Source organism: Myxocyprinus asiaticus, chromosome 11 (assembly GCF_019703515.2).
Source record: "Myxocyprinus asiaticus isolate MX2 ecotype Aquarium Trade chromosome 11, UBuf_Myxa_2, whole genome shotgun sequence".
NCBI lineage: Eukaryota > Metazoa > Chordata > Actinopteri > Cypriniformes > Catostomidae > Myxocyprinus > Myxocyprinus asiaticus.
The window spans coordinates 48,376,073-48,394,053 of NC_059354.1; the positions used below are offsets into that span (position 1 = coordinate 48,376,073).

The window sequence follows — 17,981 nt, forward strand, 5'->3', positions numbered from 1 at the left end:
ACCAAACACGCAAGCTGACACATGAAATAAAATTTCATAGAAGTGACAAGATGACGTGGTTGCTTCAGAAAATGTGCTTTTTCATTTCTCATTTTGTTTTTAGATGCTATAGGTTTAGGTGTTGGTTTAGGGTAAAGATGTCTGTTTTTTTGTCTACCTCATTTGATTTTAGATCACTATTGGTTAGGTTTAGGTTAAAGTTTGAGGTTAAGGAGGTGCGTTTTACTCATTAAAACCTTCATCTTATACTCACCTTTAAAACCTCATCTGATTACGACACTGTTTCACTTGCATTTAGCGCCCCCCACTGGACATTTCTCTTGGAAACTGCAGCGAAACGTGTAAATGCACGTAATTTTTGCTAATTTTTTGCCACAGTCAGGTAATGTTAATGAGATCAGGCTGGGTGATTCTATTATGGCCTTTGTTGATTCTATTATTGCCTTTCAGCAAATCCTGTAGGACTACTGGGCATATTTCATATTAATTACATAATACATCATAATCAGTGTTTAATCTTGTCAACGGAAATACTGATTATCCTAAACTGGCTAAAACATGAAAAAGCATGAATAAAAGCTTGAAAAGTAGCTAATACCACATACTTCATCATACCTTTACCGTGACATGAAATTACTCATTCCATGATTTCCTGTAAGGTTCAGGTGTTTCCACCCACTCCTTATGTTTATTGACAAAGTTCCATCATCACAAATATATTTCACTCACCAAAACCTCAGGCTTTTAGTTTGATAGATGTCCGATGCAGAAATATCAGTAAATGACATTACATAAGTCTTAAATTACTTATCATAATCCTTCAAGAACAATCTCTGCTGGTTCACGTGTACAAAAGCCACTCATCAAACAGTTGATAGTCAATAAATGATTGATTTAAAGCTATCTGTATATTCTGCACCTTTTCAGTAAAGAGGAAATAGGCTTTTAGCTTGACTGATGACTTAAGTACATACAAACAACAAAGCATTGTAAATTTCTCCTAAGGACTTTTCCAACACTTCCAGTCCTTAAACCACTGCTCGACGGGGTATAAAAGGAAAGCGGAGCTCAGACATACACACAAAATAAATTATTGATTGAGTCAGTCTGCTCCTAAATCCAGGCTAAAGCATGGTAAAACAGGGTCTTTCGGGAGCTTAAGGCATTGTGCAGCCCTTTTACAGGCATTAGGAAAATCCGCTGGGCAGCTATTTCCTAACTCTCCTCAATGAGCATACAATGTGCTCCACAGCTAAGCAAACTAATGCCCCCCCAACCATCTACATAACCACTGGAGAGGGCATTGCCATTGGCATGTGACCCCCACACAAACACACTAAACCGAACACAATAACCATGGAATTGTAATATTAAATGGATAGTTCACCCAAAAATGAAAGTTCTGTCATCATACACTCACCATCATGTTGTTCCAAACCTGCAGAACTTTCTTTCTTTCTTTGGTGGAGCACAAAAGAAGATATTTTGCTAAATGTACAGAGTGCTCTTTTTCACACAACTAAAAATAAATAGGGACTGTGGCTGTTGCGCTCTAAATATGTTAAAAGTAGTCCAAACGACTTATGGTGCTAACTTTTAAGTCATCTGAAGCCATACGATAGCTTTGTGTGACAAAGAGACCGAAATGTTTCCTCCACCAAAGCTCTCAAATCTCATTCATTTCAAAGGAGAGCTGTGCATTTATTTTCATTTTATGGAAAAGAGCATGGACATTTTGGAATATATCACGACTTTGGAAAGTCATACAAGTTTGGAACAACATGAAGGTGGGTAAACAATGACCATTTTAATTTTGGGTGAACTATTCTCGGCATAGAAAGTATAAATATATAACTTATTGTCAGATTTAGTATATTTTAAATGTTCTTAAAATGGCCATTCCTGGACTAAACAAACAGATCTAGCCTATTGCTGTAGGCATGTTCCTTTCCACTTGACAAATAATTGTTTAATGTACAATATTTCATCTTATGAGTAGACACAGTAGAGTTCATGCAAGTTTCACTGTTTTTTTGTTTTTGTTTTTGTTTTTTTGTTGTTGGTTTTTTCTAAGCTGAAGCTTAATTTTTCAAAATAAAATACAATTAAAATCATGAACTTTCTCTTATCTCAGCTTAATGTGCAAAGATATCTGTAAGTAAGCCATTCGTAGAACATTGTGACCCTGTGGTGTCATAAAAACATTGCTCTCTTTTTTGCATCTCAATACAGTAAAATTGGCTCAAACAATGGTGTGAGTTTGAGCTGGGAACAAGAATGCCCCTCATAATAATCACTGGCAAAAGAAAGTAATAAATCATGGTTCAAGCTGTAAAGTATACTAAAATCTATAGAGCACAACAGTCTGGTTCTGGAAGTAAAAATCCTTTTAATTTTTTTTCCATTGGGAAATTGATTTTTATCAATAACTTTAACGATAAACCTACCGTTTTTTCTTTGTTGAAGCATTAGTCCAGGTAATTTAAACCTACTGGTAATTAAAGAAATTAAATAAAATCTGTTAATAGTGGAATTCCTGCTGAATAACTACACTACCCATAATCCTGAAGGAGAAAATCCAACAGTTAGAAAATAGTGGAAAACAAAGTGCGCCAAAGGAGTTCTGCAGCGACCGTCCACTCCCATGATGCACCGTAAATGATTTGCATATATTTATTTGCATATCACTGAATATTTTGCAATAAAATTAAAATATATTGTTTATATACTTATAATCAACAACATAAAATCAATAGTTTAATCAGTTTTCAGTTTTTAATTTGATTGCATAATTTGGCAATGCTTCATGGGATTGTAGTTCATTCCCTCATTAAAGATCTAAGTATACAGACACGTTTCTTTGTCATTTTGTCCGATTTTCAAATACTTGTTTTCTTCAAATTAAAGTCTGTAATGTTGTGATTCACCTCGGAGCTGATTGGTTTGGTTCATGGCTTAGAACACTTTTATGAAGGATTTTATACAATGCCTATGAAAGGGGGAAAAAAAACTTTTGTAACCAAGACATCTGAGAAACTGGATGGGCACTGTTGAGCTCCCACCCATACTTCCTGTTTCAATCAGAATATGTCCATGCAGGATAAGAAAATGGCACAATTCAAGCCATTTCATTAGGTCTTTAAAGAAAAACCTTTCCAATAGAATACACTCGTCATGGAGTATCCCAAGAAAAACCTGCATTGGTCACATCATGCATTCTTCTCAGTGTCTGACCATCCCTGAAGCTGAATTTGTACTAGGTGAATCTAATTTCACTACACAGTTCATCTCTGGTTCCTCCACAGTCTGTGATCAGACATAAATTGGCGTTTCGCGTGAAGGCATGCTCTGGGCTCTGATAGAAGCAGGTGTCTGTGTGAGATAACCATTGGCTGCAGTGTTTCCATTAGTCTGAGCTTCACAGATAGACGAGTTGCAGCAATATAACACCATTACAAGTGCTAACACAGAGACTGCAGTCTTTATAAGCACTTGGAAACGCGTATACACACAAGAAAAACAATGCTAAATGCTAATAATAAAATGCAACTAACCACATAGTTGTGCTATAGTTAGGTGATTAGAAAAATAAACAGACATTTAAAAGGGAAGAGAAAACATTTCTTATATCCTTTGTTGTTGACATTGATCGCGGCAGTTTAGAGGTGAAATGTTCACTGTGTGGCGCTAAAAGTGAGCTGTTCTCCAAATAAGGTTTTTAAAGTAAATGCTCTAGAGATTGAAATCAACAAAATCGACCTCCCTACCCTAAACCTTAAACCTAAACCTAACTGATAGTCAGAAAATCAAATATGAAATGAAAAACGCAGTCATGTTATTTTTTGGTGCTTCTATGACACTTTCTGCTCACATGTCGACTCGCATGCTTTTCAGGACTCCTACCCCGGTCCTTTGCATTGCAAGTGCAACGCTCTATCAGTTGAGCTACTGCATATCTCCTTAAAATGTTTCACCAAGTCATGCAGAATAGTGTTTAGATGTCATAAGATAGTACTGTGTGAGGAACAGGGTGAAAAGTAAGTGTTTATGAACTGAGAATCTGCCATTTTACTCGTGATTTGTGTGAAAGTGAATAAAGGTCACTTGTTGTTGCCTCTAAACTGCCAAGATATGTACAACGAGTCACGTAAAAATTATTTTGCAAAAATGTTGGTGTAGTAACGTGGATCTATGAGACCATGTTGCAAATTAGACAGATACCAACATCCTATCTTCTAAAGCCATGACCAAAACTATGCAGGGTAAAAGAAAATATGCATATTAAAGTATTTTAACAAACAAACAAAAAAAAAACACAAACATCACTTTTGAAACTTTCATCATAGAAAATTAATAATAGTCAGCTCAGCAAGTAAAGACGCTGACTATCACCCCTGGAGTCACGAGTTCAAATCCAGGGTGTGCTGAGTGACTCCAGCCCGGTCTCCCAAGCAACCAAATTGGCCCGGTTGCTAGGGAGGGTAGAGTCACATGGGGTAACCTCCTCGTGGTCACTATAATGTGGTTCTCACTCTCGGTGGGGCGCGTGGTGAGTTGTGCACGGATGCCACGGTGGATGGCGTGAAGCCTCCACGCGCGATATGTCTCCGCGGTAATGCGCTCAACAAGCCACGTCAACAAGATGCGCCGATTGACGGTCTCAGACGCGGAGGCAACTGAGATTCGTCCTCCGCCACCCGGATTGAGGCGAGTCATTGCGCCACCATGAGAACTTAGAGTGCATTGGGAATTGGGCATTCCAAATTGGGGAGAAAAGGGGAGAAAATAATAATAATAATAATAATAATAATAATACTCCAGCAACATGTGTACATTTGTTTCTGTTTGTACAAATACATATGTACTCAATTGCATGTTTGTGTGTTAACATGTGTGAAATGCCTGTTTTAGATATCCAGACAGACATATGTTTAGTTGTCAGAACCAAACAGGAAATGGACATGGCTACGCAGGAACAGGTCGGGGCAGAAGAAGAGGATCTGGACTGTGACATCACATATGGAGAGGTGGAGCACAGACTAGACCAACTGCAGGAACACCTGAGCAGGTAAAACTCAGTTCCCAATCTAAATTCTGACTGAAGGAGCTGTGCTCATAGTTGTTGAGAAAATGCAGATAAACTCACACCTGCAACCACACATTCTGTTTTAATGTGACTAGTTGCAACATTGCTGGGCAACCACAAAAAGCTACCTGGTCTCATAAACATGTTACTATACCTACATTTTTGCTTAATGATTTTAACATGGCTCATTGCACTGTGCGTATCACAGCATTTTCCTGGCAAATGAACACTAGAGGCGCTACAACAACGACTTCTTTGCACTGTCACACAAATCAAGAGTAAAACGGTAGATTATCAGTTCATAAACATTACTTTTCGCCCTGTTCCACACACAATGCTATCTTATGACATTGTGACGAGGAGGAGGGTGGGGCCGGGCCATGAGTGCGCACAGCCGGCCCCCAGTCAGGCTTTATCCCTCCTCCTCATCATAGACATCTAAAAACTTTTACTATAGTGCATGACTCATTTTAACATTTGCATTTCATATCAAATTACATTTACAAGCTTGTTCGAGTGTGATCAAATTGCACGGTTGCTCAACTGATAGAACATTGCACTTGTGATGTAAAGGAGCAGGGTACGAGTCCTGAAGAGCACACGAGTCGACACGTGTACCGAAAGTGTTGTAGAAGCACCACAAAATTATGTTGTTTTTCATCTCACATTTGTTTTTATGACACTCAGTAAGGTTTAGGTTTAAGGTTTAGGGTGGGAAGGTCGGTTTTGTTCATTTAAAACTCAATAGAGCATTAAACTTAAAAACCTCCTGTTCGAAAGAACATTTAACTCACTTTTAGCGCCACACAGTGGACATTTCATTTCGGAACTGCCACGATATGCGATAAGGAGCCACAAAATATAATTTTGCAAAAATGTTGCCACAGTCACAAAATGTTAATCAGATCAGGCTCATAAAAGCCAACATTTAGGCTAATTAAGATATTTGTTTTATTCTTGTTTAGTTGTTTATTTGATTATAATTGTTATAATTATTACATTTAAAGGTGCTGTTAACATGCAAAATAATTGCCAATCTGAAAAGCCTCAAAGTTTTCTGATTGGCTAATCTGAAAAGGAAAGTTGTCTCAGAGAGCAAGTTATTACATTTTGATGAAAGATTGCAAAGACAAATTTAGAAATTTAGATTTCTTGTAGACTTTCACTACTATGCCCCACCACCACCACCACCACTGTAAATCATAATAATTAAAGTGGTAACATATGTACATATTTTATTCAAGCAAATTAACAACAATCTGTAATGTATGCGTTTCTGTGTAGGAATAATTTAATTGGAATTATGGTGATAATTGTTACCCTTTAGCTGCACATGCATACTGTATATAATAGACATTTGAAATAGTAAAATATTGTTTGCAAATACAGTATCTCTAAGTCCATGTCTGTGAGGCGGGTGAGTGCATTAATGGTACATTACACAATGTTTCCAGCAGAGATGGACCTGAGGGGCGATTTGTACACTACAACAAATTACTCTAACCACATGCATACCTAATCTAACCGGTGCAAGTTTGGTCTGCAATAAACATTGCAAAACAAAACATTGCTCCTGGTTATCATTCACATGCACATGACAATTAGCCTCAGCTGACAAAACAAGTTTAGATAACTGTTACAGCATGCACACACTCACTCACTCTCTCTCTCTCTCTCTCTCTCACTCACACTAGCAGTAGGGTGAACAGAATAACAGCAGGTGGTATTTTTAGCTATAATGCTGGCTTAGAGAAAGAGGCATCAGGCAGCAAAAATCCTGTCTCAGCCAAGCTTCATATCGCACATCTTAAAGTGCAATGATGCTATCAGAAATATGCCAGGGCTCGGTCATTCATGCAGTACATTTTCATGTCCTATCATACAGTGTATGTCTTTATGTATTTGATTAAATATTAAACTTGCAGTTTTTAAAGATGTAAATTAGTTAATCTCATTAGTTTTGGTGTTTATAGTAATTCCATTAGTTTTTTTGATCACAATATAAAAATTAATTGAACATAAGGGTGAAGTCTAAACAATTTCACTACTTTGGTTCGAGTGGATGTTTTTCGCTTTTTGACGTGCTATACACTAACTTCTAAAATGAAAAACTGGCAATTTTTAAGGAAAAATATTACAGAAGTTTCTTGTTTCCCCCCTTTCTCAAAACATGTTTTATTGGGAATCTTGTTTTATTTGATCATCAGTTTATAAGTTGTTTCTGTCTCCTTAACATCAATTTCGACCCAGATAGTCTTCTGTAATTTACGGAAGCCAGAACCCACCAAGGAAGAAGGAAATTAAAAAACATAATTCTGTCTTCATTTCTCATAGTTGCGAAATAGTAAAGTCACATTTGCGAGATATAAACTCAATTGTGAGAGATAGTTGCGCTTGCAAGATATGAATTCACAGTTGTGAGAAATAAAGTCGCTCTTGTGAGAGATAGTAGCAATTCTGAGATACAATTCATAATTGTGAGATATAAACTCTCAGTTAGCAAGAAAAAAGGTGTACTTGCGAGATATAAACTCACAATTCAGAGATATAAAGTCACAAATTGGGAGATATAAAGTTGCACTTGGTAGATATAAACTCTCAATTGCAATTTTTATATATAAAGTCTCAACTGTGAGAAACAAAGTTGCACATGGGAGCTATAAATTCTTAATAGCAATAAATTTGCACTTGCGAGAAATAAACTAGCAATTGCGAGAGATAGTGGCACTTGCGAGATATGAACTTGCAATTATGATTTATGAAGTCGCAACTGCAAGACATAAAATTATCACACTTGCGAAAAATAAAGTTACAGTTGTGCGATATAAACTCAATTGCAAGAAATAGTTGCAACTCTGAGATGAAAAGTCACACTTGTGAGATATAAACTCAATTTCAATAAATAAAGTCACAATTATGAGATATAAAGTCAAAATGTCCTTTTTTATTTTTTTGTTTATGACATCATCCTCCAGAAAGTGACATAATTTGTAGTTGAAAAATAACTGTACCAAGATTACTATTATTTAGTTTTAGCAATGGATTTAATTAATTATATGATGTTTTGTGGTATTAATTGGATTGTCTCATTCTAAAACATTCACATTATGAATTATCAAAATGTCAGTTGTTAAAATAATATTTTAATTTATTTTAAGTTGACATCCTCATGTAAGTTAAAGAAAGTTCACCCAAACATGAAAATTCTCTCATCATTTACTCTCCTTCATGCCATCCCAGATGTGTATGACTTTCTTTCTTCTGCTGCACACAAATGAAAATTTTTAGAAGAATATTTCAGCTCTGTAGGTCCATACAATGCAAGTGAATGGTGACCAGAAATTTGAAGCTCTAATATGCACATAAAGGCAGCATAAAATTAATCCATCCGACTCCAGTGGTTTAATCCATGTCTTCATAAGCGATATGATGGGTGTGGGTGAGAAACAGATCAATATTTAAGCCCTTTTTTACTATCACTCTCCACTTGTTTTTGGTGATTCAGATTCTTCATGCATATCGCCACATACTGGGCAGGGAGGAAAAATTATGGTAAAAAAAGGTCTTAAAGGTCCGTTTCTCACTCACACCTATCATATCACTTCTGAAGACATGGATTAAACCACTGGAGTTTTATGGAATAATTTTATGCTGTATTTATGTGCTTTTTGGAGCTTCTAAATTTTGGCACCCATTCACTTGCATTGTATGGACTTACAGAGCTGAAATATTCTTCTAAAAATCTTAATTTGTGTTCTGCAGAAGAAAGAAAGTCACACACATCTGGGATGGCATGAAGATGAATAAATTAGAGAATTTTCATTTTTGGGTGAACTATCCCTTTAACTCTCAATCCTTCTCTGAGCAACTAACTTCAGCTCTTTATTTCCATCCTTTAATTCCATTCCACCGTGTAAATCTTATAAGTGTCTGAGCATTCCCAGAGCATACACTTTTCTAAAAATACTTCCTTGTAATACAACAATAAGATACTCATTTTTAAAAGTTAACAAGTTCTGAGTTGAGACCCAGATAACAGGAAGTTTGTGTATGTTTCCTACACTTTTTCCACGTGGAAATCCAAGTACAGTATGCTTCTGCAGTGCATTAAAAAATAAATAAGTTAATAAATCATAACCAACCAAGGTGTCGAATATACTGTTCTGTTACACCCCTCTTCAACCCTCCATGTAAAGATCATGTATTTCCTTCATGTGAGATCTTCAGTTAATAGGCTCTCTGGGTGTGCCTTACACAGACTAAAACTGTGCCAGCACATTTCACATTTCATATGAACTCTGATCAACCCTCGTATCACACCACTGAACTCAAATTGATGCTCTTGCCCTCACCGTTACCTCCGTACACGTCCATTACCTGGATGGAACATGCCTCCTTACGCTTTAGGTCACAATTTTCCAGGAACGTTAATAATGAAATGCTGCTTTTGAAATTAAATGTTCATGAATGGCCTGCTCAAAGTTTTTATGAAAGATTATTCATGCTTGAATCCATCAACGAACCCTCACAGGAACAGAAATGGTGTTGAACTGCTGTCATATTTCTACTTCTGGACTGTACGCCCAACATTCATAACTAAAAATTGTATTAGAGCTAAAGTGATAAACTTAGAAAAGGAGAATTAATGCACACGCCGCACTGACTGGATCAGTATTAGAGCTCCCCTTGCTGCACAGGCAGAGATAATGCTGCTGAATTTCGGACATGGATTGTGTTGTATTAGGGAGCCCCTTAGAGGACAGGGAGGGAATTTATTTTCCAAAAGGTTTTTTTATTCCGTCACAATAAGTTTGTGATACCTCACAATAGCTTTATCCATCCCAGCATGCTTTTACTACAGTAACCATATTTTACCCATGACAATTAACCATGATATTTGTAGTAAGACCATAATAATACAGAAAAATCAAAACAATGGTTTATGAAAATGGCCACAAATTTTTTTTTTAAAAAATAAAAAAAAATAAAAAAAAAATGCCTTCTATAGATTTACTATAGTAACCCCATGGAAAACTGTGGAACAAAAAAATTATAATAATAATAATAAATGAAAACATGGCCTTACAAAAACCATGTAGCCATGTAGTAACAATATATATATATATATATATATTGAAATAATAAAGGAAAACCTAAACTATGGTACTAAAAATCATAATAATTTTTCCCCCCCAAAAAATAAATAAATAAATAAATTTGATATATATATATATATATATTTTTTTTCTTTTTTCTTTTTTTTTTTTTTTGCAAAATGATTATGATTTTTAGTACCATAAAGCTATAGCGAGAGAACCCAAAATAATTGTTCAGGAACACAACACTATTTCAGAAATTAAATTCCCTTCCTGTCCCCTTAGGGACTCAGTATTATTCAAGTTTTATATTACAATCTTTTTTGCTTCTGAGCTTACATAAGGCCATTCCTTCAAAATCTAGGGTTTTGCTTTGCTTAAAGGAATAGGAAATTCTGTTATTATTTACTAAACCTAATGTCGTTCCCAAACCATATTTTTATTTTTTTTTTAATTTCTTTTTTGTGAAACTCAAAAGGTGACTTCCTAGAACATCCTAGCTGCTTTTGACCATACAGTAAAAGTGAAATAGGGACTGGGTCTGTCAAGCTCCAAACTGACAGTTGTCGTTGAATGGAAAAAAGTGTGTACGTTCTTCACTAACCCTTTAGGCTGAATATGTTACACGACTGTGATGTCATCTTTCTCACATCTCTGGTCCCTGTCTTTTCAGGTTAGAGTCTCAGATGACATCAGACATTCGGAGTATTCTTCAGCTGCTGCAAAGACAGTCATGTTTAGGACCTCCAGCATACAGCACCCTCACAACCGCTCCAGAATTTAAGAGACCGGCCATCAGAATTCAGCCTATAGCTTCTGTTCCCACCAGCCAATCACACTGCAGGACCACACAGGTATTGTACAACACTGATCTCCATACAGCTGTTATTGAAACAAACAATAAGGATGGAAATCAATTGCACTTGCAGCCTTAAACAAATATCATCAGTCAGATGATGTTGGCAGCCATAGAGCGCCCTCTACTGCAGACATGGGTGCATATTCGTACATTCAGTTTCCCTACATGGTTCACAGGTCCCCTATGCAGTGTTTAGGGGATGACGACAATATATGTAATCCTATGGGGGAATTTAACAGAGCAAATTTTATAAATAAATATATAATTTAAAAAAAAGCTAGTTCGTCATGGAATGTTGCTATCAATAAATAAACATGAATAACATTTTGTATTAATAAATAAATCCATTTAATTTATTATAGTCACTGAAAAGTGTGTTTATAGACACTTTTCATTGTACTTTCATTATACTTTATATTTCATGAGATATTTTATCCACTGTATTTTAGTTTTAAAGTGTATTTCATTAGGTTTCAAGGCATATTGCCTGTGGCATTTTATGTAATTTTTAATTTTACATGAATAAATAAATACATCTGACTCCGTATTTATGCTTAAATTTCATTCTAATTGCATTTATTGATTGCAGCATTCCATGATGCACTTAATCTTTTTCATATATATTTATCTAATTTTGTCCATTTAATTCATCCATAAAATACACCCAATTGCATTTATATAAAAAATATATATATATTATTATACATTTAAATTATTGTAAATTGTATAATTCATCATACTCAAAAACCCAAAATTTAGTTATTAATGACTGTTTTGATATGAATATGAAAATGTGATTTGGTTAATGTACAATATTTCATCTTCTCTGGTATGTACACATGGTCACATTGTAGGACCCATATCTGGTTGCCACTCCTGATAATGTTAGCAAAAAATGTGGGTAATGTTGCCAGATGGGAACTCTACAACAACAACAACAACAACAACAACATCAACAACAACAAAAGTTTCTCAAAAATATAAATGGCTCCTCTAATTCAATTCATGTTTATTATTAACAAATGATGTTATTATAACAAATAATGCATTGTTAAATGTATATACTTGGAACTTCTACTCAAAAAGAGCATCATTAATATTTATTAAGGTTCCTGCAATCATGGAAACCTGGAAATATCTGTGAATTTTAAAAATGGTTTTATTTAAATAGCGAGAAAGTAAAGGAAAATTTTATTTTCAAAAACTGTACCACAGATGGTTAATAGACAACACACAGCCAAAATTTCCATTATTACCTGTAGTGGTCAATAATTAAGGTTCTTTAAATTCCTCTTATACAAGATGCTGAATTTTTTTCACATTATGTAATGTATATAATACATCAAGTATATTTATATAAATATTAGGGCTGTCTATATATATATATATATATATATATATATATATATATATATAGGTGCATCTCAATAAATTAGAATGTCATGGAAAAGTTCATTTATTTCAGTAATTCAACTCAAATTGTGAAACTCGTGTATTAAATAAATTCAATGCACACAGACTGAAGAAGTTTAAGTCTTTGGTTCTTTTAATTGTGATGATTTTGGCTCACATTTAACAAAAACCCACCAATTCACTATCTCAACAAATTAGAATACATCATAAGACCAATAAAAAAGTGAATTTTTAGTGAATTGTTGGCCTTCTGGAAAGTATGTTCATTTACTGTATATGTACTTAATACTTGGTAGGGGCTCCTTTTGCTTTAATTACTGCCTCAATTCGGCGTGGCATGGAGGTGATCAGTTTGTGGCACTGCCGAGGTGGTATGGAAGCCCAGGTTTCTTTGACAGTGGCCTTCAGCTCATCTGCATTTTTTGGTCTCTTGTTTCTCATTTTCCTCTTGACAATACCCCATAGATTCTCTATGGGGTTCAGGTCTGGTGAGTTTGCTGGCCAGTCAAGCACACCAACACCATGGTCATTTAACCAACTTTTGGTGCTTTTGGCAGTGTGGGCAGGTGCCAAATCCTGCTGGAAAATGAAATCAGCATCTTTAAAAAGCTGGTCAGCAGAAGGAAGCCTGAAGTGCTCCAAAATGTCTTGGTAAACGGGTGCAATGACTTTGGTTTTCAAAAAACACAATGGACCAACACCGGCAGCTGACATTGCACCCCAAATCATCACAGACTGTGGAAACTTAACACTGGACTTCAAGCAACTTGGGCTATGAGTTTCTCCACCCTTCCTCCAGACTCTAGGACCTTGGTTTCCAAATGAAATACAAAACTTGCTCTCATCTGAAAAGAGGACTTTGGACCACTGGGCAACAGTCCAGTTCTTCTTCTCCTTAGCCCAGGTAAGACGCCTCTGATGTTGTCTGTGGTTCAGGAGTGGCTTAACAAGAGGAATATGACAACTGTAGCCAAATTCCTTGACACGTCTGTGTGTGGTGGCTCTTGATGCCTTGACCCCAGCCTCAGTCCATTCCTTGTGAAGTTCACCCAAATTCTTGTATCGATTTTGCTTGACAGTCCTCATAAGGCTGCGGTTCTCTCGGTTGTGCATCTTTTTCTTCCACACTTTTTCCTTCCACTCAACTTTCTGTTAACATGCTTGGATACAGCACTCTGTGAACAGCCAGCTTCTTTGGCAATGAATGTTTGTGGCTTACCCTCCTTGTGAAGGGTGTCAATGATTGTCTTCTGGACAACTGTCAGATCAGCAGTCTTCCCCATGATTGTGTAGCCTAGTGAACCAAACTGAGAGACCATTTTGAAGGCTCAGGAAACCTTTGCAGGTGTTTTGAGTTGATTAGCTGATTGGCATGTCACCATATTCTAATTTTTTGAGATAGTGAATTGGTGGGTTTTTGTTAAATGTGAGCCAAAATCATCACAATTAAAAGAACCAAAGACTTAAACTACTTCAGTCTAAGTGCATTGAATTTATTTAATACACGAGTTTCACAATTTGAGTTGAATTACTGAAATAAATGAACTTTTCCACGACATTCTAATTTATTGAGATGCACCTGTATATATATACACACACACACACACACAGTTGTGCTCAAAAGTTTGCATACCCTGGCAGAAATTGTGAAATTTTGGCATTGATTTTGAAAATATGACTGATCATGCATATTGTATGATCATATGAATCCTTTATTTAAGGATAGTGATCATATGAAGCCATTTATTATCATTTAGTTGTTTGGCTCCTTTTTAAATCATAATGATAACAGAAATCACCCAAATGGCCCTGATCAAAAGTTTACATACCCTTGAATGTTTGGCCTTGTTACAGACACACAAGGTGACACACACAGGTTTAAATGGCAATTAAAGGTTAATTTCCCACACCTGTGGCTTTTTAAATTGCAATTAGTGTCTGTGTATAAATAGTCAATGAGTTTGTTAGCTCTCACGTGGATGCACTGAGCAGGCTAGATACTGAGCCATGGGGAGCAGAAAAGAACTGTCAAAAGACCTGCGTAACAAGGTAATGCAACTTTATAAAGATGGAAAAGGACATAAAAAGATATCCAAAGCCTTGAAAATGCCAGTCAGTGCTGTTCAATCACTTATTAATAAGTGAAAATTCAGGGATCTCTTGATACCAAGCCAAGGTCAGGTAGACCAAGAAAGATTTCAGCCACAATTGCCAGATGAATTGCTCGGGATACAAAGAAAAACCCACAGGTAACCTCAGGAGAAATACAGGCTGCTCTGGAAAAAGACTGTGTGGTTGTTTCAAGGAGCACAATACGACGATACTTGAACAAAAATTAGCTGCATGTTCGAGTTGCCAGAAAGAAGCCTTTACTGCACCAATGCCACAAAAAAGCCCGGTTACAATATGCCTGACAACACCTTGACATGCCTCACAGCTTCTGGCACATTGTAATTTGGAGTGACGAGACCAAAATAGAGCTTTATGGTCACAACCATAAGCGTTATGTTTGGAGAGGGGTCAACAACGCCTATAGTGAAAAGAATACCATCCTCACTGTGAAGCATGGTGGTGACTCACTGATGTTTTGGGGGGGGGTGAGTTCTAAAGGCACGGAGAATCTTTTGAAAATTGATGGCAAGATGAATGCAGCATGTTATCAGAAAATACTGGCAGACAATTTGCATTCTTCTGCACGAAAGCTGCTCATGGGACGCTCTTGGACTTTCCAGCATGACAATGACCCTAAGCACAAGGCCAAGTTGACCATCCAGTGGTTACAGCAGAAAATGGTGAAGGTTCTGGAGTGGCCATCACAGTCTCCTGACCTTAATATCATCGAACCACTCTGGGGAGATCTCAAACGTGCGGTTCATGCAAGACGACCAAAGACTCTGCATGACCTGGAGGCATTTTGCCAAGACGAATGGGCAGCTATACCATCTGCAATAATTTGGGGCCTCATAGACAACTATTACAAAAGACTGCATGCTGTCATTGATGCTAAAGGGGGCAATGCACAGTATTAAGAACTAAGGGTATGCAGACTTTTGAACAGGGGTCATTTCATTTTTTTCTTCGTTGCCATGTTTTGTTTTATGATTGTGCCATTCTGTTATAACCTACAGTTGAATATGAATCCCATAAGAAATATTAGAAATGTGTTTTGCCTGCTCACTCATGTTTTCTTTAAAAATGGTACATATATTACCAATTCTCCAAGGGTATGCAAATGTTTGAGCACAACTGTATATATATACTGTATATACAGGTGCATCTCAATAAATTAGAATGTCGTGGAAAAGTTCATTTATTTCAGTAATTCAACTCAAATTGTGAAACTCGTGTATTAAATAAATTCAATGCACACAGACTGAAGTAGTTTAAGTCTTTGGTTCTTTTAATTGTGATGATTTTGGCTCACATTTAACAAAAACCCACCAATTCACTATCTCAAAAAATTAGAATATGGTGACATGCCAATCAGCTAATCAACTCAAAACACCTGCAAAGGTTTCTGAGCCTTCAAAATGGTCTCTCAGTTTGGTTTACTAGGCTACACAATCATGGGGAAGACTGCTGATCTGACAGTTGTCCAGAAGACAATCATTGACACCCTTCACAAGGAGGGTAAGCCACAAACATTCATTGCCAAAGAAGCTGGCTGTGCACAGAGTGCTGTATCCAAGCATGTTAACAGAAAGTTGAGTGGAAGGAAAAAGTGTGGAAGAAAAAGATGCACAACCAACCGAGAGAACCGCAGCCTTATGAGGATTGTCAAGCAAAATCGATTCAAGAATTTGGGTGAACTTCACAAGGAATGGACTGAGGCTGGGGTCAAGGCATCAACCACACACAGACGTGTCAAGGAATTTGGCTACAGTTGTCATATTCCTCTTGTTAAGCCACTCCTGAACCACAGACAACATCAGAGGTGTCTTACCTGGGCTAAGGAGAAGAAGAACTGGACTGTTGCCCAGTGGTCCAAAGTCCTCTTTTCAGATGAGAGCAAGTTTTGTATTTCATTTGGAAACCAAGGTCCTAGAGTCTGGAGGAAGGGTGGAGAAGCTCATAGCCCAAGTTGCTTGAAGTCCAGTGTTAAGTTTCCACCGTCTGTGATGATTTGGGGTGCAGTGTCATCTGCTGGTGTTGGTCCATTGTGTTTTTTGAAAAACAAAGTCACTGCACCCGTTTACTAAAAATTTTTGTAGCACTTCATGCTTCCTTCTGCTGACCAGCTTTTTAAAGATGCTGATTTCATTTTCCAGCAGGATTTGGCACCTGCCCACACTGCCAAAAGCACCAAAAGTTGGTTAAATGACCATGGTGTTGGTGTGCTTGACTGGCCAGCAAACTCACCAGACCTGAACCCCATAGAGAATCTATGGGGTATTGTCAAGAGGAAAATGAGAAACAAGAGACCAAAAAAATGCAGATGAGCTGAAGGCCACTGTCTAAGAAACCTGGGCTTCCATACCACCTCGGCAGTGCCACAAACTGATCACCTCCATGCCACGCCGAATTGAGGCAGTAATTAAAGCAAAAGGAGCCCCTACCAAGTATTGAGTACATATACAGTAAATGAACATACTTTCCAGAAGGCCAACAATTCACTAAAAATGTTTTTTTTTTATTGGTCTTATGATGTATTCTAATTTTTTGAGATAGTGAATTGGTGGGTTTTTGTTAAGTGTGAGCCAAAATCATCACAATTAAAAGAACCAAAAACTTAAACTACTTCAGTCTGTGTGCATTGAATTTATTTAATACATGAGTTTCACAATTTGAGTTGAATTACTGAAATAAATGAACTTTTCCACGACATTCTAATTTATTGAGATGCACCTGTATATATGTCTGCACGATTATGACAATAACTGCAGATTATTTCCTTTGATATTATAATAGCAATTATTAATTTATTAATTAGTATTAATTTGTGTGAGGCAGTTGCATGCCATATTCTTTATATAGGCTATGCATAAATATAAAAAAAATATATAATAAAAAAAAAAAACTTGAGAACTGTGTTCCTGAATTGCTTTAATATTTTAATTGCATGAAAAACAAAAGGTGTTATTCACATTTTGAATAAATTGTACATCGTATAATTCAGATAGTGAGCATTACTTATATGCCTTTAGACTAATTTAAACATGTCAGATTTGCCTTTGCATTCATGCACACAACGGCCCAAAAAATATGTTGTAAATAGAACATTTCAGCGCAATGGGAAACCTATAAGGGAATACTGTAACAAACACTGTTCACGATTATATAATTGCGACAGCTGTAATTATAATCTTGATTATTTTTTCGATTAATTGTGTCCTAATATATATATATATATATATATATATATATATATATATATATATATATATTTGAATTAAAATCTCATAATTTTACAATTGAGTGAGTAAAGGAAATCTAAGGTACAGCGTTGGAGGGTTAAAAGACAATACACAGCCAAAACTTGCATTATTTCCCGTCAATAATTCAGTTTCTAAAAATTCCTCTTTTACAG

The 17,981-nt window shown here is 36.3% G+C and overlaps 1 protein-coding gene across 1 annotated transcript in view; it reads left to right on the forward strand.

The window, feature by feature from the left end:
• Positions 1 to 17,981, forward strand: part of LOC127448221 (potassium voltage-gated channel subfamily H member 7-like) — a 134,087-nt gene that overhangs the window by 113,458 nt on the left and 2,648 nt on the right. Inside the window, exons 13-14 of the mRNA XM_051710596.1 lie at positions 4,912 to 5,068; positions 10,856 to 11,036. Of these exons, the coding sequence (XP_051566556.1) occupies positions 4,912 to 5,068; positions 10,856 to 11,036 (338 nt within the window). The remainder of the gene's footprint in view (positions 1 to 4,911; positions 5,069 to 10,855; positions 11,037 to 17,981) is intronic.